This window comes from Uloborus diversus, unplaced genomic scaffold (genome assembly GCF_026930045.1).
Source record: "Uloborus diversus isolate 005 unplaced genomic scaffold, Udiv.v.3.1 scaffold_12, whole genome shotgun sequence".
In the NCBI taxonomy this organism is placed as follows: domain Eukaryota; kingdom Metazoa; phylum Arthropoda; class Arachnida; order Araneae; family Uloboridae; genus Uloborus; species Uloborus diversus.
Genome location: NW_026557876.1, coordinates 288478 through 308286, shown reverse-complemented (window position 1 = coordinate 308286; position 19809 = coordinate 288478). Strand labels below are relative to the sequence as shown.

The 19809-nt window shown below is 35.3% G+C and overlaps 1 protein-coding gene across 1 annotated transcript in view; it reads left to right on the top strand.

The window, feature by feature from the left end:
- Positions 1–6893: 6893 nt before the first annotated feature.
- Positions 6894–19809, top strand: part of LOC129232388 (26S proteasome non-ATPase regulatory subunit 10-like) — a 165181-nt gene continuing 152265 nt past the window's right edge. The window contains exons 1-2 of the mRNA XM_054866538.1: positions 6894–6962; positions 14071–14152. Of these exons, the coding sequence (XP_054722513.1) occupies positions 14144–14152 (9 nt within the window). The 5' untranslated portion in view covers positions 6894–6962; positions 14071–14143. The remainder of the gene's footprint in view (positions 6963–14070; positions 14153–19809) is intronic.

Sequence of the window (19809 nt, the reverse complement as noted above, 5' to 3'; positions counted from 1 at the left end):
ACTACCCACACACTTATGCCAGCACACAAACACACATGCCTATGCACACATACACATACCCCTACACACAAACACACATACCCCACACACAAACACACACGCCTACACACACACTCGTGATTGCGAAAAACATAATTTGAATTCAAGATGTCAAAATTCAAATTAATTTTTTTTTATTTGATTTCAATTTGACCACTGTTGGTGACATTTAGAGAGTTAAACTCTTGAATCACATTAAAATTGCCAGTAACGGGGAAATGACATTAAATTGGAGTAAAAGGAAGTCACGTGATTCACACATCAGCTCGTTTTATCAAAAACTCGTTCCTAAAAATAGAAAACAAACAGATATTTGTGATCTGCGCCTTGCATTTCATAGTATCATAACTAGTTTATAATTTTTTCGGTACAATGTAAAGTGATATTTGGGGCGGAAGATGCATTACGGTCTACGGGGAGCGAGCATCTTTGGACACAAGATGGCCGCCGTTCCGAAGTTGTCCAGTCTCTCCGCATTTAGGATCTCTAGTACGGACGAGTGCGTGATGTCCGAGGAATCCTTCCTTTTTCAGGAGACTGCCCACGGAGAGGCTGAGGGCGCTGCTGGACGGAGGATGGGACACGAGGGCAAGGGATCGATGGCTCTGTACACTGGGAACGAGGCCGCAGCAGCGATCCTAGTGGATGCAGACTGCATTGTGCTGCACCGTGGGGGCATCTCGGCGTCGTGAGGAAGCTCATTCGCAAATGAAGGACAACGGTGGACTGCTCTAAGCGCCGAGCGAAGGACACGAGGTCGATCCTCGCCTGGACGGACATCCTCGTGGACTCCCCCCCGAACCGCCGTCCTCGCCCGGTGGAGGCCCGGGTTCGGGAATCGTAACTGTTGATGAAATCTTGGAAATTTGAACCTGTCTTCGTCATCAATAAAATGATGAATCGCGAGACCTTGTCATTTCATTTTCTCATACATAGGGCTATCTCGAGGGGAATGTCGTTTAGAAATCTAAACCGATGAAACAAACAGGGTGGACGTACCAGTTATGGTCACTCTAAGAACAATTCTCCAAATAAAAAAAGGTAGCAGTTGCAATTATTAATACAAAAATTGACAAGATGTACCATTTTAAAGCAAATTTAATTCGCCTTCTGATTTTCACAAATGGAGACAAGTTACCTCAATAATATACCCTCTAATGCGGACACTAACGGGACGAATTCGTTTTGTCCGCAGGCCAGGGGTTTCATAATGTCATCTGCATTGGAACTGGGGAATTAAAAAGTGTCCGTCTTTGAGGGGTGTCCGTTAGGAGGGGTTTTACTGTATTTAAAAATTTAAGAAAACCAGCTATGGCCAGCCAAGTGTCATCGATCATGAAAGCATTATTAAACAGGAAAACTCCTGATCAACACGATAAAAAACTATTAAATTTATAAATAAATAAAACATTTCAATTAAGGAGTTTTATGCATGTAATCTCAGTGCTCATACCTAAGTAACGTTCAAAAATCAGTAGAGGAGTTACACTGATAGTGGTAAATACCTGAACATTAAACAGGACCGAAGCTATAACGATTGCTTACATTTTTATACTAAAAGCCGCATTTTTGAAACCCTACAGGGGCGCAAGATTGTCCCGGAATTACGTTCTTTTTCAATAGAACATGCATTAAGTACATATCCTTTGCCTCCTTTGGGAATTGCCATAGCTATACAAATGTTCAAGAACACTAAATTTTTATAAAGAACATAAATTTAATAAAGAACAATATAAGTTTTAATACAAATAAAGTTGTAATAAAGAACATTTAAACCTAAATTCAAGAGGAAGTTTTTGACAACATGGGTCTGTAGAGTTGGAGGGGAAATGAAAGAATCCGCTAATTTTAGAGCTTTCGACACTGACTATCCTTTACCCCAAAATCAGTCCGGATCCGCAGCTCTGGTTAAAATTTATTGCTTAAGAAACACTATGAAAAACTCAATAGCAGCAGAAAATGACATCTACACTGCGCAGCAAAAGAAATAGTATAGAAGGCCACGAATGTCCAATAAACAATTCTCAAAAACGAAAGGAGGGGGGGAGGGCGAGTTCATAAAATTTGTGAAATACTGTTTACTCTGTGACTTTCACTTATCCAAGGTGAACGTGATGAGTTTTACTGAGAGAAAAAAGTAGAAAGAAATTTGTTTAGCACGAAATTTAATAGCAACACAACGCGGAGCAAGGTGGTTCAGTGATTGTAAACAACATTTTAGAATCGTAACATTGCATATAATGGTTTAACGTAACACGAAAAGTATTGACAAAATTTATGGCAAAGGCAAAGAAGTAATATGATGAAGGGATGAAAAAAAAAAAAAAAAAACAGCAGAAAGAACACCCACATTACAGGCAAGCGAAGTTGTGACTGGGACTCATCGAGAATGCAAATAAATTTGATGGAAGGCAAACTGGACAACAATATTTACAGCATAATGAAAACATTGTGGTTGGGTGAATGAAGTAAACTAAACCTTAATCTCACGCTCAAAAAAAATCTGTACATAAAATTAACAAAATACTGATTGTGTTTGTCCCTTCAACTTATCTAGTATTAAAATAAATGCTCTTCAATGCCAAGAAATTTCTGGAGCAGTGCCTAATTTAACAAAAATTAGATCACACGCAGCACTACGTAGCCCGGTCAAAATAGACGTTCGAGTTCGGAAAAATTCCCATAAAGCTGAAAATTGGTACAGACCTTAAGAACATCATTATAAGTGAAATGTCAAAAGTCCTCATCGATCCGAGTGGAGCTAAAAATTTTATGCAAGGTCAAAGGTCAAAATTGAAATTTTTTTAAAAAAAATTGAAAACATTCATACAGTGCTGAAAATTGGTACAGACTTTAAATGCATCATTTTGAATGATATATGAAAAATTCCCATCGTTTCCACTTGAGCTAAAAATTTTATGGAAGGTCAAAGGTCAAAATAAACAAAAAAAAGCTTAAAACATCGGAAAAATTCACATAGAGCTGAAAATTGGCAGAGACACAAAATACACAATTATAAATCAAATATAAAAAATCCCCATCGATCCCACTTAATATAAACATTTTATGCACGGTCAAAGGTCAAAAAATGTTTTTTTTTCATTTTGCAATTATTTCAAAACATAACTGTTATTATAAAAAGCGCATATTAATTTGTAAATTATACAATATGTTGAAAAGACGTTTTTATATGAAGTTCAACTCTTTCTGGTTCAAATTATGTGAAAATGGTGAAACAAGTACAACATTATCCCTTATTTAACGGATATAAGATGCCTCTCAGTACCTATTATCCCTAATCAGATTCTTCAGGTGCAGCAGCAACAATTTTTTTTATTCTTTGCATACAAAGGTTGATCAAAAGCAACAAGTAATGCTTTGTATTCTCCAAAGCACAAAGTAAAGTAGTGTATATACTATTGTAGTTATTTGCAGGTTGGTGAATAAATGGTAGGAACAAAATTCTAGACATTGAAAAATCCATATTATTCTTTGTTAAATCTTCAATATAACCGTTCCAACCTGATAGCCATAAATTATTCCATTTCCCATGTAACCATAACGAATCTATTTTCCGGAGTAAGAAAGAAGTTGTATCACTTTCATAAGCAAAATTATGAGCAGTTATTTTACTATATCCTACTACACCATTATTGTGGTACTCTTGTGTTGGCACATGAGCTTTTTCTGCAAAATCTTTCGCTGAAATAATTTGTTTCATTCGCGATAAAGGATCTTCTGCTAAAATTGAACTTCTAGGCGTAATAATTTGGATTATGCCCATTATGTGTAGAGTGTTATGGCCATCTAAAGTGTGTACGTTAATACCAGCATTGTCTGCTGCGTATTGAATAAATGTTCCGGTTTCTGGTGGTAAAATATGTGGCTGATGGTTAAAAACTGTAGCCGCCTCATACGCCATAGTATCATTATACGAAGCACTTAAACCAAAAGACGAGAAAATTTGTATCAAACGTTTAGATCCAAATCGTCGATGAAAAAAAACTGAGAGACCCAATTGTAATATCGAGATGAAAGATCTAGGACGAACAGCAGCCATAATACAGTGGCTGACACTAGTACATATTAATTTCAAATGTTCAAATTTAGATCGTTTTCTTTTTAAGATAATTTGCTCCAAAAAATAAGTCAATGACTCCGGAATGTCACTATTAATATTTTCAAACATTTGACATGGCGGGGGATAATTGTTAGTGTCGCACACGACAGATTGAATATCTTTTTGAATAATTTCTGCCGCAGTTTTTAGTACCCTAAATCTTTCCTCTTTTGCTGTTTTTTTTTTCTTTCGTACCAAGCTTTGTTCAGTATATCGTGCTGAGTGTAAACAAATCATTGCTAAACTTCCACGTTTCTCGGTTATAATCATTCTATTGCCATACCTTAACTTTAATCTGTTTTTGATTGTTTTATCATCTGGGATTTCAGTTTTACAAATATTTTTTAGTTCTTACGGTGAAAACTGACAATCATCATTATTTTCAATATAATCAAATATTTCTTTCTTCGCCATAGTAACAGCGGGATTTTCCGGACGACCTGCTTTAAGACCTACAGAACGCTTTAGAAATGCAGTGTAGCAATTAGAATGGTACTCCGCTTCAGCAGCAACTAAATCGTATTCATATTGTATGCGTGCAATAACAATTTTTGCTACGTCATCTGAACGATTATGTGTAATCTTTAGAATATTATCTTTAAAGGAAAGAGTAGCAACTTGACAAATTCTACGCCGTATATTCTGCTGTTTTTTCTTTTCAGTCTCTTCATTTGCTTCATCACCACAAAATGAGCAACAGTTTTTAAAACGAAATGTTGTCTCACGTGATAGGACTCTAGTACGAGGTGGACTACTCAGAGATGTACTGGCCTCTGTCTCTTGTTGTCTTTTAGCTGCCGCAATGCCCACTTTCGGGTGTAGATTTTGCGACACTACATGAACTGATCCACCGACTGTTTGTCTTTCAAGTATTCAACAAACCCATCGTTCCTTGCACTACTTGAATCAATTATAGATTTTAGTCCGCGTTCAACAGTAACAATTTCACCGTCAGTCAAAGATTTATTGCAAATGAAGCAATCTTGCGGCATCTTTGAAGAATTATTTGTTAAGGGTGCGTATTCATATCAAAAATAGTATCAATAAACCCGACTTTTCACAACAAAGAATCACTCCCTGTTAATAGGAGCACTTGTGCGACTGACTTTGCTCATACAAAGGAATCTAAGCGCATCCACTCTCCCCTGAATGTAATTTGATCTTTTCAATTTGAAGGGGGTGTGTGAATCGTAAGAGGGGATAGGCATAGCGGTCAAGTGTAGTTTCTCGAGGTCACTCGAAAGAAAGAAAGGGAGCTTCAGTACTATTTCCAAGTTTCAAAAACTGCGATACCTTATGAATGTTATCATTTATCGGGGGGCACAAATATTGGGCTTTTTTAACACCTAGGGCAGATCCAGTTTCTGGTTTTGGAAGTACTCGTTATCAGAAAGGGATCAAAGTAATTTTAGGGCACAAATAGGGGGGTTTAAGGTCAACGAAATATGTCATCAAAATGCAGCTTTAATTTTGTCGCTTACGGGGGGGGAGGGCTGGGGGGTAAGACCACCAAGGCACAGCCTCTAAATCTCCGCTTGTATGTACATAAATGCATAGATTTCAAACTTTGTATCCTCTATTTTAAGACACTTACCGTTTTAGAGATATTTGTGAAAAATTGATTTTCTGAGCTTCGACCTTGAATAAAACGTTTAGCTCCACTGGGATACGTTGGGAACGTTTGAAATTTCGTTTATAATGATGTCTCTAATTATTTCTATGGTAATTTCATAGTCAAAGTGCAATATTTAGACAAAAATTGGGATTTTAGGGTGAATTTTTAGAAATTTGAGTCCTTGAACAGCAGTTTTAGACTTTATTTTATCGCTTTAGGGAGAGGGGGGTATGACCCCTTGACCCATCCACTGAATCCCCTCCCGTTTGTGCATAATTATCTATTAATTATTTATTAATTATCTATTAATTTTCAATCTTTGTATCCCCTATTTTTACAATAACACTTACCGTTTAAGAGATAGTTGCGAAAAATCGGTTTTTGACCTTTGACCTTGAATAAAATTTTTAGCTTCACCGGGATCGATGGGGACGTCTGACACTTCACTTTAGTGTTGTCCTTAACTATATTTGTGTTAATTTCATAGTCAAAGTACCAAATAGGGGTACAAATAAGGGGTCTAAGGGAATTTTTTTTTTTTAATATGTCTCCAATGCCATTTTAACCTATATTTAGTAGCTTTAGGGTGGAAGGTATGACCCCCATGACCCATCCTCGGAATCCCCACTTGTTTGTACACAATTGCATACCTTTCAAACTTTGTAACCTCCATTTTTTCGCTGACTATTATCGTTTAAGAGATATATATGAAAAATTGATTTTTTGACCTTTGACCTTGCATAAAATTTTTAGCTCCACTCGGATCGATGAGGACTTTTGACATTTCATGTATAATGATGTTCTTAAGGTCTATACAAATTTTCAGCTTTATGGGAATTTTTCCGAACTTTCGCTTTTTTTTGGTCTATTTTGACCGGGCTATACGATTGAAAAACATGGAAGCGAAAGAGATGCTTTGACAGCCGAGTAAACCGGTATGTTTAGTTGTCAGCAGCGCTTAGAGTTTGTCCACCAGTATGACGTCACTTAACACCCTATCCTTGCCGACTACCATGTGTCGTAATTATTGAAGAGGAAAAGCCCTCTGTGCAAATATCCTCTCTTCTTCTCTTTGACTGCCCCGCCTAATGTAATATAATGTAGTTTGCTTGTGCGGGCAACCATTTTGTTCTGTTTGGAAGTATCTTGTTTCTCGAACGGAATTGACTACGAATTCAGAGCTCCAAAGTAAGTGTTTCAACCATTCTTTTTTTAAAGAAGTGGAAAATTTATTTTCTGATTCGTTCGTATCCCATGAAGTTAGAGTTGTTTCTACTGTTCACAAAAGTTGACTTTTATTATTTCCGCCCCTTTCATTTGGGAGAATCAAAACAAGCGGCGCTCTTTTCATTATTAACTTTCTCTTTTTTATTGCTGGTAAATGTGTGACTTTAAGGTTGTATCATTATTTTTTTTTTTTTTTTGCGCTTTGGATCGGAAAAGGATATAAATAGCTCGACTGTATAGACTACGAATAACTCAAACAACATTAAACGCCTGAAGCGGTTATTGATTTTCTTATTAAATGAGTACAAAAACGAAAAGCCAAAAACATTCTTTCAACCTCTGCAGAATCATATGTAAGAATTTGTGATGCAACAAATATTCGGCGCTGTCAGAATACCATCAAGCGTTTATCACGCTTGATGGGTGTTTTAGTACATTGACATTTTTAAGTGTTTTCTTTAATAATTGGCTCCAAAAAATGTCTACTGCAAATCTTGACCATTCATTGACTCACACAATAAATGTATACAAAATTTCTGGATGAAACCACTAAAACAGAATACTTTGTACATATTTGGAAGGTCAAGACTTATTTTATTTTTTGAAGCTAATTTTTAATACAAAAACAAAAGGAATCATAAGTAGATAAAATACAAGCATAAAACATACATGGGGCAAAGGTTTTTTTTTCTCTCAGCACAAAATGAGTATAAAAATTGAATAGTATGACAAAAATGAGGGGTGAGGATGGGAAGTTACCAATCTTTTCATTTTCTTGTTAAATATGACAACTTAGAAGTGAAAAATAATCATTAAAATAGTATGGTTTCCTACATAGTTTTCAACAATATGTAAATTTTACAGTTTGTGAAGATCGTGCTGCGAATTTTTAGTTCTGTACAAACACCGATTACGATTCAGAAAAGAAAAAAAATATTCAGAATTTTTAGCAGATAGCAAGGTTTCTGCTACGGTCTCATTTTTCGCAAAATGCGAAAATACTTTCCCAATTGCGAAATGAAGCAAGGCGTTTTCGTTTTTTTGCTCAAACATTTCGCTGAGTGTCAGACACATGCCAAAAAAAAGAAAGAAAGAAAATGAGAGAGGGGGAGGATACCAACGGAGGTGATAGAAACCAAACGCTTTTTCTCCCTTTCTCGTGAGAAGGGAGGAATGAAAAGAGGGCTTCTCTGGCATCCTTGCTCCAATGCGGGGAGGAGGCTGGATGGGTGTGTGGGGAAGATAGTTTAATAGAGAAAGCAGTTCATTGGTGGAACTTGGAGCTCCTCCTGGGGAAGGGTAGGATTTCATCATTTCGATTTCGCAGCAGCCTTTTCTTATTTCGAATCATTTGCCACTTCCGTTACTAGTCTACCCTCGAGGTGCATTGATGTCCGAATGGATCAATATTCACTAAAATATAAGAAAAGTTGACGATTCTGCATCACAAAATGCAGAAGACACTATTTGCACACGTATAAACTGCTTGTTAAGTCAAAAAATAAATTATAAATTGGTTGAAGAATCAAGTGGGGTATGAACATTTTTATACATAAAAATTATCCTCTCAAAAAAAAAAAATACTAATCATCGCTAAGATTTTTTAATTGCTATGAAGTTAAACAATACTTAGTCTGAATGGGGTTTATGTCCCACGATCTCTTTCGATGGTAGGTATCATTCTATACGTACCATCTTTTTCATACCATATTTTATAGTAAGTGCTACATTTGTTGAGAAGCATTTGGTTAAATTTGAAATTCAATTATAAACTGCGAATGAAACACATTAAGACATCCAAGAAGATATGCAAACGTATTCGTTCCCCGAAAGATCTTAGCATTTTGCTAAAGCTTTTTTCCCCATTTAAGCTTTTTCATTGAAGAACTTTTGAACTCAGCTTAAACCCTGGCAGATAGGTCTTTTTTTTTTCATCACATAAAGTCTCCAGATTTTTGAAAATAAGTCATCAGTACATTTGGTACACAATTAGAGAGCTCCAGGTTCTGAAAGACACTTTCTGGTCAATGGAGATATTATGTGACATTTTGTTCTCGTCCATTAAAAGACGACTGGAGGCGGGCGGAAGCAAAGGGGTGTAAATGACAAAATTAAAAATGTGGAGATAACCAGTACAATCCAGGGGGATCCTGTCCTCTGTCTTTGGGCAAGAGATAGTACTAATAGCCCTGTAGGCGCTGCCGTACAGTATACCTTTTATTACAGTATACAGTATACCTTTGCTTCTCGCTGCCTTACGTTGCTCTTTGAAGTGCGTAAGGCTTTTGAGCCGAGGTTTCTGCAGAGGCTTCACTTTGTGAGATAAATAAATACCTTGGTGCTGAAAAGTAAAGTAAGAAATAACAACGTCAAAAGACCACAGATTGCAGGTTGCTGCAGACACGCAGGGGTGACCACAGGAGGGGGGGGGGGGGAGGATTTCGGTGCAAGTTGCTCTATCCAAATTGTTGGGGGGGGGGGATTTTTTTAAATTGTTTTATTTATATATGTAAATTGATTTATTGATTTATTTTTTGTTTAAATTGATTTATTTTCAATTTAAAATTATTTTATTTTATTTCAGTGCATTTTGTTTGTGTTTTATTTTATTTTACTTCAGTTTATTCTGTTTGTATTTAATTTTCTCTGTTTATTTAGTTTGTGTGTGTGTGTCATTGGCGTAGCACAGAACTTTTCGAATAAAATATCAATAATAACAATAATTTAAAGTAAATACAGTCGGACCTCCACATATCGAACTTCCACGCATCGAAATTTTCTATGTATCGAAATTCCAGCAAATGTCTATGTTCATTACATAGAAAAATTGTTTCTATATATCGAAAAAATCTCTATATATCGAAATTTCTCTCGAGACATTCGTAGATTTTTTTTTTCCAATTTAGACTGTTTGTCTCATGTAAAATGAAGGTTAGGGGAGAAAATTATGTTCACTAAAAGTTGCTAGGAAACTCATATGGAATCTGGGGCTGAGAGGTGTGTAGAAAGGTCGTTGTTCCGTTCTGGAGTTCTTAAATTCCGTCAAGTTCATTTCAAATCTTATTACCAGTAACACTGTAAAATCAGTTTCAAGTTATCTCTTTTGTCTGTTGATTATCATTTTCTGTCTTTTAACTTCAGTAAAAATCATTCAGGTTAAGTAGATTGTGATTTTTTTTCTTTTTCTCTCGATCACATTGTCGAAACGAAAATACCCTCATGTTGCGGAACAAGTTGAATTGACGAAAAATGAAGATGCGTGAAGAAGCAAAAGTGTAATTTCTGTTAGTTTTTTAATTCTTAACTTTTTAATCGGATGCTCGTATAAATTAGAAATTGGGGTTCATACACGAAAATTAGCTTTAATTTTAATGTTTTAGGAGATTTATGATAAAAACATATTGTTTCTATATATGGAAATTTCTATATATCGAATTTTTTTCCGGCAATTCGCTACTTCGACATATGGAGGTCCGACTGTAAATAATATTTAAAAAAAAAATTTTTAAATAAAAAATATATTAAAAAAAAAGAGCTGAAAATAAAAACTAAAAGGGAGGGAGATTTTTAAGGGGGGATTTGCGCCATTGAACTTGAGGGGGGGCACCCCTGCAGACACGTGTTTCGGCGTTACGAGGACTGCCTTTTTCAATGCAAAAGTAGATGTCTTTTCATCCATAAGCTTATTACTTTTTGCGTTGAAAGAGGCGTCCCTCGTAACGCCGAAACACGTGTCTGCAGTAATTTACAATTTGACGTTGTTATTTCTTACTTCGCTTCACTTTGTGTTTGACTTGCAACTTTGTGAATATATTTCTACGGAGAATTTTACGTTTGAAACAACGTACCAATCATGCTGGAAATAACGTGTTCAGACTCTTCTGCCGGTTTGGTGTCACTATTTTTAACGAACAGGGTTATTAATTTTTATTTTAGTTCTGTGTTGAGGAAGACTCGAACTTCGTTGAAGGAAACTATTTAAACAGATCCGAAACTGTTGAGGTGCAATATAGTGTTCGTGGCAGGGTTGGCCGGATTGGACCCAATTGGGTTGGACCCAGTGGGTTTTTTTGAAAAAACCCATCTAAAAAAACCCATTATTTAACCCACATTTGGGTTTTTTTAAATTTTCTGAGAATTCTCTTTAATTAATTCAAATACTTTCACAATTTAAACTTCTTTTTTATTTGTTCTTCACCACAGACAATGGTTATAAAAAATGAATTTTGAGCTTTAATAGTATTTCTTAACTGTTAACGGCATTAAAAAAGTTCTTCAAAGATTTTAAATAAATATATTTAACTTTTTTCCTTAACTGGACAATAAATAACTCAAATTATCTTGACTAAGTCCTGTCACGTCTGATTTTCTCAATATTTGTAGATTGTACAGAGGAAACTATTCTAGTTAAAAGGCTTTCACGTGAATTATTTTCTGCAAACCAACACGTCACAAATCCCAAACACACACAAGGTATATTTTTTAGAAATTAACAGGTTTTACAAATGGTCGGACGGAAAACAGAATAGGATGTAGAGTATTTTCCTTTTCTTATCAAAAAGTTTAATATTCCTTACTCTGTACACAGAAATAGAAAAACAGGCAACATAAAATTCAAAGAAATGTCTTGATTAAGCTGGAATTCAGTAAAAAGGGATTTAAACTATTTGAGGTTCTACAGTAGTTTCGCATAACAAAATGAAATACAATAAAGTAAAATGCAAAATAATAATAATAATAATAATAATAATGTAGTAATTAAAAACGAGCGTACGAACAAAGATTTTATCACTGGAGAAGTAACTTTGCCGTAACTGTTGGTAAACATGGAAACTAAAAAATCTGAAACTTCACCATTCTTGGGTTTCGTCGTCTTTTATACTTTTCTTTAGAAAACGCTGAATTTTCCAGCTTTTTTTTACCCCCAATACAATTTTTATGCTTTGTCCATATACTTACGTTACAATATTCTACAAGTACCCCACATTTTCCCTAAAAAAAGACAAAAAACCCACATTTCTTTAAAAAAACCCAGCTTTAGTTGGGTTTTTTTTGGGTTTTATTTAAAAAAACCCAAAAAACCCTGGGTCCATGGGCTTTTTTAAAAAAACCCGGGTTTTTGCCAACCCTGGTTCGTGGTCTAGAACTGATCAACATCGTTTCTCAAAATTTTGTTCGCGAGTTCCTTTCGTGGTACCTACGCCAATAAATTGGGTTTTTCTAGATATAAATCATATTCTTTCTATTGGAATGACAGTAGAAATTGAATTTGCTTATTGAGAAATTTGTTTGTTACTGTTAATTTCAATACACGTGTATAGGATAGAAATTTATGTGATGTAGTATCGTGCCAGTGTTGCCAGATGGTCATATCCAGATTTTCCCAATTCCCTTCCAACTTTTCCCCAAAAAGCGATGTTTTCTATCAAAATTCCCCAAATTCAAAAACTGTTTTTCCACTAATATTTTCATGAAATGAATCGACTTCATCTGATATTTTTGTCTCTTGAATTTTTTCCCCCCCAAATAGCCAAATTTTCTTATAAAATTCCCCAACTTTTTTTCCTTCCTATATTCGCCTTTTTTTTTTGTCTTCTTTACCTTTATCTTTCTGTATCTTTACTAATAATAAAGCTGAAAGTCTCTGTCTGGATATCTCTCCGTCCGAATCTCTCTCTGTCAAGATCTCTGTGACTCGCATAGCGCCTAGACCGCTTGGCCGATTTTCATGAAATTCGGCAAATAATTAGTTTGTAACATGGGGGTATGCACCTTTAAGCAATTTTTCAAAAATTCGATTTTGTTCTTTTTCTATTCCGATTTTACGAACATTTTCCCGAGCAAAATAATTATAAGATGGACGACTAAATTACCAAGTTAAAGTTATCATAACGTGGAACCATACGTGGGCAAGCCAATGGGCAAGAAATTCATCATGCATTATTTGTAAATATACAGGGGAACCAAAACACCTTCAAATTTGCTACTACGGGAAAGGCCGTGTGGGTTCCACTAGTCATAAATACAAGCGCCTGATCGAAAGATAAGAAATAGCCAAATTTTTTTTTTCTACTCGCATTGACTACTCTGTTTCTGTATGTAAATTTAAACTTTGATTTTTGTATATATTTATCCAAGAACATTCTTCATCACACTTATTTCTACCTGTTTCACGTATAACTAGTTACTTACACAGAACATTAATGCGAATTCCGTAACATAATATTCCACATAAAGCGAAATGCGAATTCCATCAAGTTGAGCAAAGCTAAACCAACGCTGTTTAATACAAACAATGCAACAACCAGGTGTCAAGACACGAATTTAAATGCAAGATTTTTTTTCCCCGGGTTTTCCCCCAAGAAAAAATTTTTTCCCCAAAGAATTCCCCTCAAAACCCATTTCCCCAAAATTACCCCGGAGAGCACCAGATTTCCCCAAATTGGGGAAATTTCCCCCAATCTGGCAACACTGTATCGTGCTCAATCACTTCCGTTTAATTCATCTTCTTTTCTTATTTATTTCAGTAGCTTCATGAAAAAATGCCTCTAACAGAAGAGAAATTCCCTTTTTTTTTGAAGAAATATGTTTGTTAAGAACTATTGTTGAGCAAATACATTGTTCCCGATAAATAAAATGTAAAATTTGAAGAAAATACAGGCTTGGGGGATGTAAAATTAGAGTTTGCTTGCATATTCTGGATTTCAGTAGTTTATTGGCCGAATAATTTTAATGTTTAAAAGAATGTTATACTTTTTAAAAAATGTGCTGAAAATCATTTTTCAAACCTTTAATTATGTTCATTGAACTGTTAATGAAATGAATTTTTAGACGAAAAGGAGGAGGCCATTTGGAAAGTATCGTGGCCAAATGTTTGGTATTCTGTATTCGGCCAAAGCACTAGTCGCATCACTAGTGAGAACAGATAATTAATGCAGGGCTGTGGGGGGGGGGGGGGTAGTTTGATGTTCATGTTAATAAGTGATTTAAATCCCTTGTTTTTCAGTCTTAAGTCATCAATCGAAAAATATGTTTAAATTTATAATGTTTCATTTGTTTTTATTTTCAGGATATCCTCAAAAGGAAAAAGAAAGAAATCGAGTATTTTCACGAAAGTCAAGAAAAGAAAAACTGAAGTCGAAATGAACTCGGTAAGTGAGACTGTGTGTTTTGTTATTACTCTCCCGAAATGAAACTAAATTCCAGGCAACCGAATGTTTTGTGACAGTGTTGTGTACTTAAAGTTTTGCAAACGGACTTCCTCGGAGCAGAACGAATAAGGTGATGAATTTCTAAACGCACTTTTGTTTGCACTGCTGAGTTTGGTTGTGTGCGTCGAAATGACTCGCACTCAAAACTGAATTTCAGTTTGTCGTACTTTCTTTAATGACATCGTTCCTCACAGTTTGGGTTTGAATGCAAACACTTCAAACTCCCATTCCTTTCCCACTTCACTTCCCAAATTTGTGTTTGTATTCGATCCGTTCCTCGAAGCACTATACTTCGACGACTTGCGCCGTAAAATCTTTGACCGAAATGTTTCTGGGAAATAAGTTCAAACGTTGTAAATGGGTGGTGCCAGATCCTCGTGACACAGTGTTTTGTTCGCTGTCACGAACCAAAAAGCACTTCGAGTGTCACTAACATGGGGCCGACCGTTCATGAAATGGCGACTGAAAAGCATGCATTCATAAAATAAGCTTAGAGCAATGATAACAACTACTGTCGGTCCATTGACGCCCCCTGAATTGTAACGACTAAATAAATAGAACCAGGGTTTGTGCGGCCTATGAGCAAATGCCAGACCTGGAAAAGTCATGGAAATTTATTTAAAGTCATGGAAAAATGTCCTGGGCTTAGAGAAAGTAAAAGTAGCTAAAACAAACCTTAAAAATCTTGAGTGATTTAGCAGTTTTGCACATAGAAGCCGTTAAAACTGAGAAATGGAAGGAACCCAAAAATAAGTCTGAATTTTGAAATCTGATTGCATCCACTTCGGTATCAGCCGCACGTATTTTCTTTGCAATGTAATTTTACTGCTTGGGCATCGCTCATTTTGAGTTTACCATTATTTTCAACACTTCATATAATTTATGTTCTGTAGTAGCGATTTTCCATGGTCTTGATTTTGTCCCGCCCGCTCAAAAAATGGAAAAATCAATTCCATGCGAGTTTGTTTCTACCACCCATAAAACCTTCATTGCAGAACTGATCCGAGTTTGTCTTAATTTGTCGAAAGTTTTAGAAAATTTAGATCTTAATTGAGGCGATAAAACACAGGAATAAGGGGATTTCAATGCTCTAAATAAACCTCATGTAACAAGGTCATGAAAATTTTTATGAAGTCATGAAAAAGTCATGGAATTTTTTCATGATCGAAATAGAGTACGAACCCTGAAAAGCAAAGCAAAGAGTGAAAATTGAAAGTTGTTTTAAAAGCCTTGTTTTTATTAATTATTAATGTATTTTATTTTTTTAAATACAGGATTATTGCAACAGTTAAAATTTTCAAAAGCACGGAGATTTTCCGGTCATTTTCCAACAATGAAAATCACGCGAATGTATGCTGACGACAGTCTGTTATGATTAATCGTTCATATTGCTGCATTAATAAAACTATTTTTGTTCACAAAAAAATTAAAAAAACCACACAGCCTTGAGGCTATTGGTGCCAAATTTAACCACACCTGTTTACATATATGTTCACATTCATTCCAAATTTCATCCAGAACGTAGCATTACTTCTGGTGATATGGCACTCTCAATCAAAAAGAAAGAACGTTTGATTGCACCGCCCCTTCATTATTTCTCGAGATATAGCAGTCACAAGTGACAACAAAAACCATTCTATAGCTCAGCCTCCGTTTGAGCTATGGACACCAAAATTGAATCAGCACCTGTACTTGTTAGGGGCAATATATGAACTAAATTTTATGTGATTCCACGTGTTACTTCCTCTGCAATAGCAGGCGCCAGGGTTGGGTCGTTAGTGAACGAACGGGTCAAAAAGAACGAATCCTCAAGATGAACCGAGCCGTTCGTTCACTTAAAATAAACAACTCTTCTTTTGAGCGGTGAGTAGTTTGGAACATTGTGTTGATGCACTTGTGATGAAATCTCCGCTTTTTTTTGGTAATTGCTAGATTGCTTTTCTGCATCACAAGGAACATCCTTTTCAGTGCATAAAATGTGAGGTAATGAATGTAAAAAAATCCGACTTTTGTCGGATGTCTTTAAATCTACAAGCTCACATTTTGTGCATTGAAAAAGCATTCCTTGTAATGCCAAAACACGTGTCTGCAGTGTTCCTGCACATTTGTGCTTTTAACGTCGTTTTAGTTTTTAAGAAAAGGTATTTTTGTGCTTCAAAAAACCATTTAATAATATAAAAAAGCGTAACATACTTCATCATTCTCAAAATTTGAATTTCACATTTAAATTTGAATTGTAAATGATTGCAGTATATTATGTGGTTGCACTTTTTTATTAATTGTAAAATCTGCTTTGAACAATATTTAATTTTTTACAACTACTCGGTATTGGTCGAGTACCGAGTACTTACCGAGTACTCGGTACGTCTGTAGTATCTTCAAATTTTTAACTCTCAATGAACCTCAAATTTCCTTTTTCTCCGTTTGCAGTACAATATATTCATTCGTACTTTTTCACTTTCGGCTTCATTTGTCATTTTTCTTGAATCTTCGCAGTTCATTTGCAGTTTTCCAATGCATCCATCAGTAATGTTTTATGAAACTTGTTTGGGCTACGAGCAAAATATTTTGACATTCGACTTCCTGTCCCACGCACCTGCTAAAATTCTCCTCACGCTTTCTGTCGCCAAAATTATTTCTAAAATTAGCTTTTATCACTTTTCTGGCAAACCTTTTGTTTTCTATAACATCCCTATGATCTGTACTGATTGTGCTTTTTTTTACTGATTATTACTGTCTAATGTTGTTCACCATTAAAAAAAAGTTGCACTTATTTTTTGTTCTCATCTGTACTGTGGAGTATTTTTTGGTGAGTTTTTTTTTTGTAATTATCTGGTACTCCGGCTTACAGAGTTGTTCCATGGGGGAGGGGTGGGGGTTGAACATTCAAGTCTAAATACATACATAACTTATTGCTACTTATATTATTACCTATTGCTACTTATAGATGATTCTAATCTAGTTACGAGGGACATGAATTCTTCATTAAGAATTTCAATTTGTACGCACGGTTTTTTTCCCCTAATAAAATTGTAACCAAATTTTTCGACATTTTTGTGCATGTGAAAATGAAAATGTTCAAAATATAATGCAATAAATGACTAAAATGCAATAAGTGACAATTTGGAACTGAAGGGAGGAAAAATACAAATATATTTGAAAGTTTTGGCACAGCTTTGTGAAGATTTTCTTCTCTTGGCTATGGTGCCATTTCGTGATCTAAAACTGAATTACCACCTAACTACTTTAGGAAAATGCCAATAATTTGTTTCTAAAAATTGTCAAGCTGCCATTGTTTTTTAATATGTGGTTACAGAAAGTATTATATTGAAAATATGAATTAAAAACGAATTCTTAAAGTTTTAGTGCATCTATTTAATCAACAATTTATTGTTCTTTAATCTACAAAGATTTTAAAAAGAATATTCGTTAAAACATCATGTAAAACTTGCATGCAGAAACCATCAAAAACATTAAGCTTTTTTCTTTCTCAGCGCCTAAATATCATACATTTTAGAACATTCCTTTGAGTTACGTATGGAACTGAAATGAGTTGGTTGTCTAGGTAGTGTTTGGAATTTCCTTTCATTACCATACCAACTGTTACAAAAGGAAGTTTTTATGTAATCGAGTTATTGGCAAATTTTTTTTTAAGTTAAATATTTTTTACTGATTATCATTTCAAAGAAAAATATTATCAAATACTCATTAATTACAAGGTATTTATATTTATGCATTACGAATATTACATCAAATACTGATTGATTAGATTACTCCTCTTTACCTTTAGTATACTTTTGGCCTGTTTAAAACACTTTCAGACAGTTTCGGACGGTAAAAACCACCTGTCCTGTCCTGAACCAGTTTCGTAGAGTCCAAAACCCAAACCTGTGCCGGCTGAGTTACCGGTATATTTGGCGTTACTTTTTTCGTTGCATGGTCTATTTATTAATAACACTAATCACATATGCAGTGCTGTAGCTGTGGAAATGTTTAATGTTTTTATTTTTTGACATGCTGAAATGGAATCTGTGATTTTTGGAATGGAAAACGAATCTTACCGTTCAGCAACTGAGAAGTGTCTGACAAAATCAACTGTAATTGCTTTTTGCATCAAAACCTGAATAAAGCTTCCTTTTATTCATTTTTCATAGCCATATTTTCTTACTTTCAGATGAATTTAGTTATTTTTTCTTCAAAGAATGTTACTGATCCTATGAAACATTTCAAATGTATGTGAGTATGTCGTGCAGAGAGATCACCTGCCAGTTTTTTAAATGAGCGAAGTCGTTCAAATGAGCGGATCAGAAGTATGAACGATCCTTTGATGAACAAATCATTAAAAAGAACGATATTCTAGCAGGAACGCACAACTCAAAAAACATTCCGAGTTGATCGACCCCCTTGGATTCATTCGCGCCAAAAACTAATGGGCACAAGTTTACATAGGGGCATCAAATTTGTTTCAATTTCATGCGGTAGTTTTTGCTGTAGAACGGCCACAAAAACCCGGCACACACGTACAGACACAGGAATACACTCACACAGAGTCAGACAGACATTTTGAAAAGTGGTCGAAATGGACTCGGCACACCTCAAAACGTTCGGATCTGTCATAGTTTGAAAATTTTCACGAACCAATAACTTTTTTTTCTCTATATGTTAAATAAAGTGGGAAGTTTGCTTATCCACTTTTGGAAAAAAAAAAGTTTTTTTTTTTCCGTTTTCAGAACCATTAATTTTTCTTCTCGAAGTGGTTTGTATCTACTGTTGTAATAGGCGGTAATTGTTTTTATCACCTAAACGGTGTATATCCATCCCCTTATTTCTCGCCAGGTCTTCTACAGCAAAGTGGAACCTATCCCTTATTGGCCAGTACCCACTCCATTCACTTTCATAGCAAAAGGGCACATATCCAAATTTGAATTTGCCGCTTCCAATTCAAAAGTAGTTCACAAATAAAATGGCGAAGCAAAGCACCGACTGAGCATTTCCAACCAAGCGTGATATTAAGAGATTGCAGTAACTTGCACCTTGTGCAAGGCTCTTATATTGTTACCAGTCCAGCCACTTCAAGAAATTCTTAAATGACAACACAGTTCTTGATAAAAACACAAGAAATTTATTTACAATTATGTACTGGAAATGTAGTTAACAACTGCTAAATTATTCTCAGCAATTAGGCAAATGTCAACTAACACCATAAAGCCAGCGGTAACACACGTATTCACATCGAAATACGCAAAAAACACAGCGCAAAGGCTTCGCAAAACAGAGCTAATACACTACACACTCTCCATCGCAACAGCTCAGTCAAGACTTTCTTTGAACACGCCGCCATGGCTATTTATAAATCCTCAAAGTTTCCACAATATTCCATTGAGAAATTTCGATTGCGTTCTACCAATATTTTCTTTTTATTCCCTTCAGAAATCTGATCAGGGGACCATATACGTCATTCGAATGTTAGGGGGTTGTATACTCATTACAAGAAACTATTTACCGGTTAAGTTACTACGATAATTTCAGATGAAAATTGATGGAACAACAGCCAAAATTAGCCAGACTGCATCAAATTAATCATAGAAACAATTACT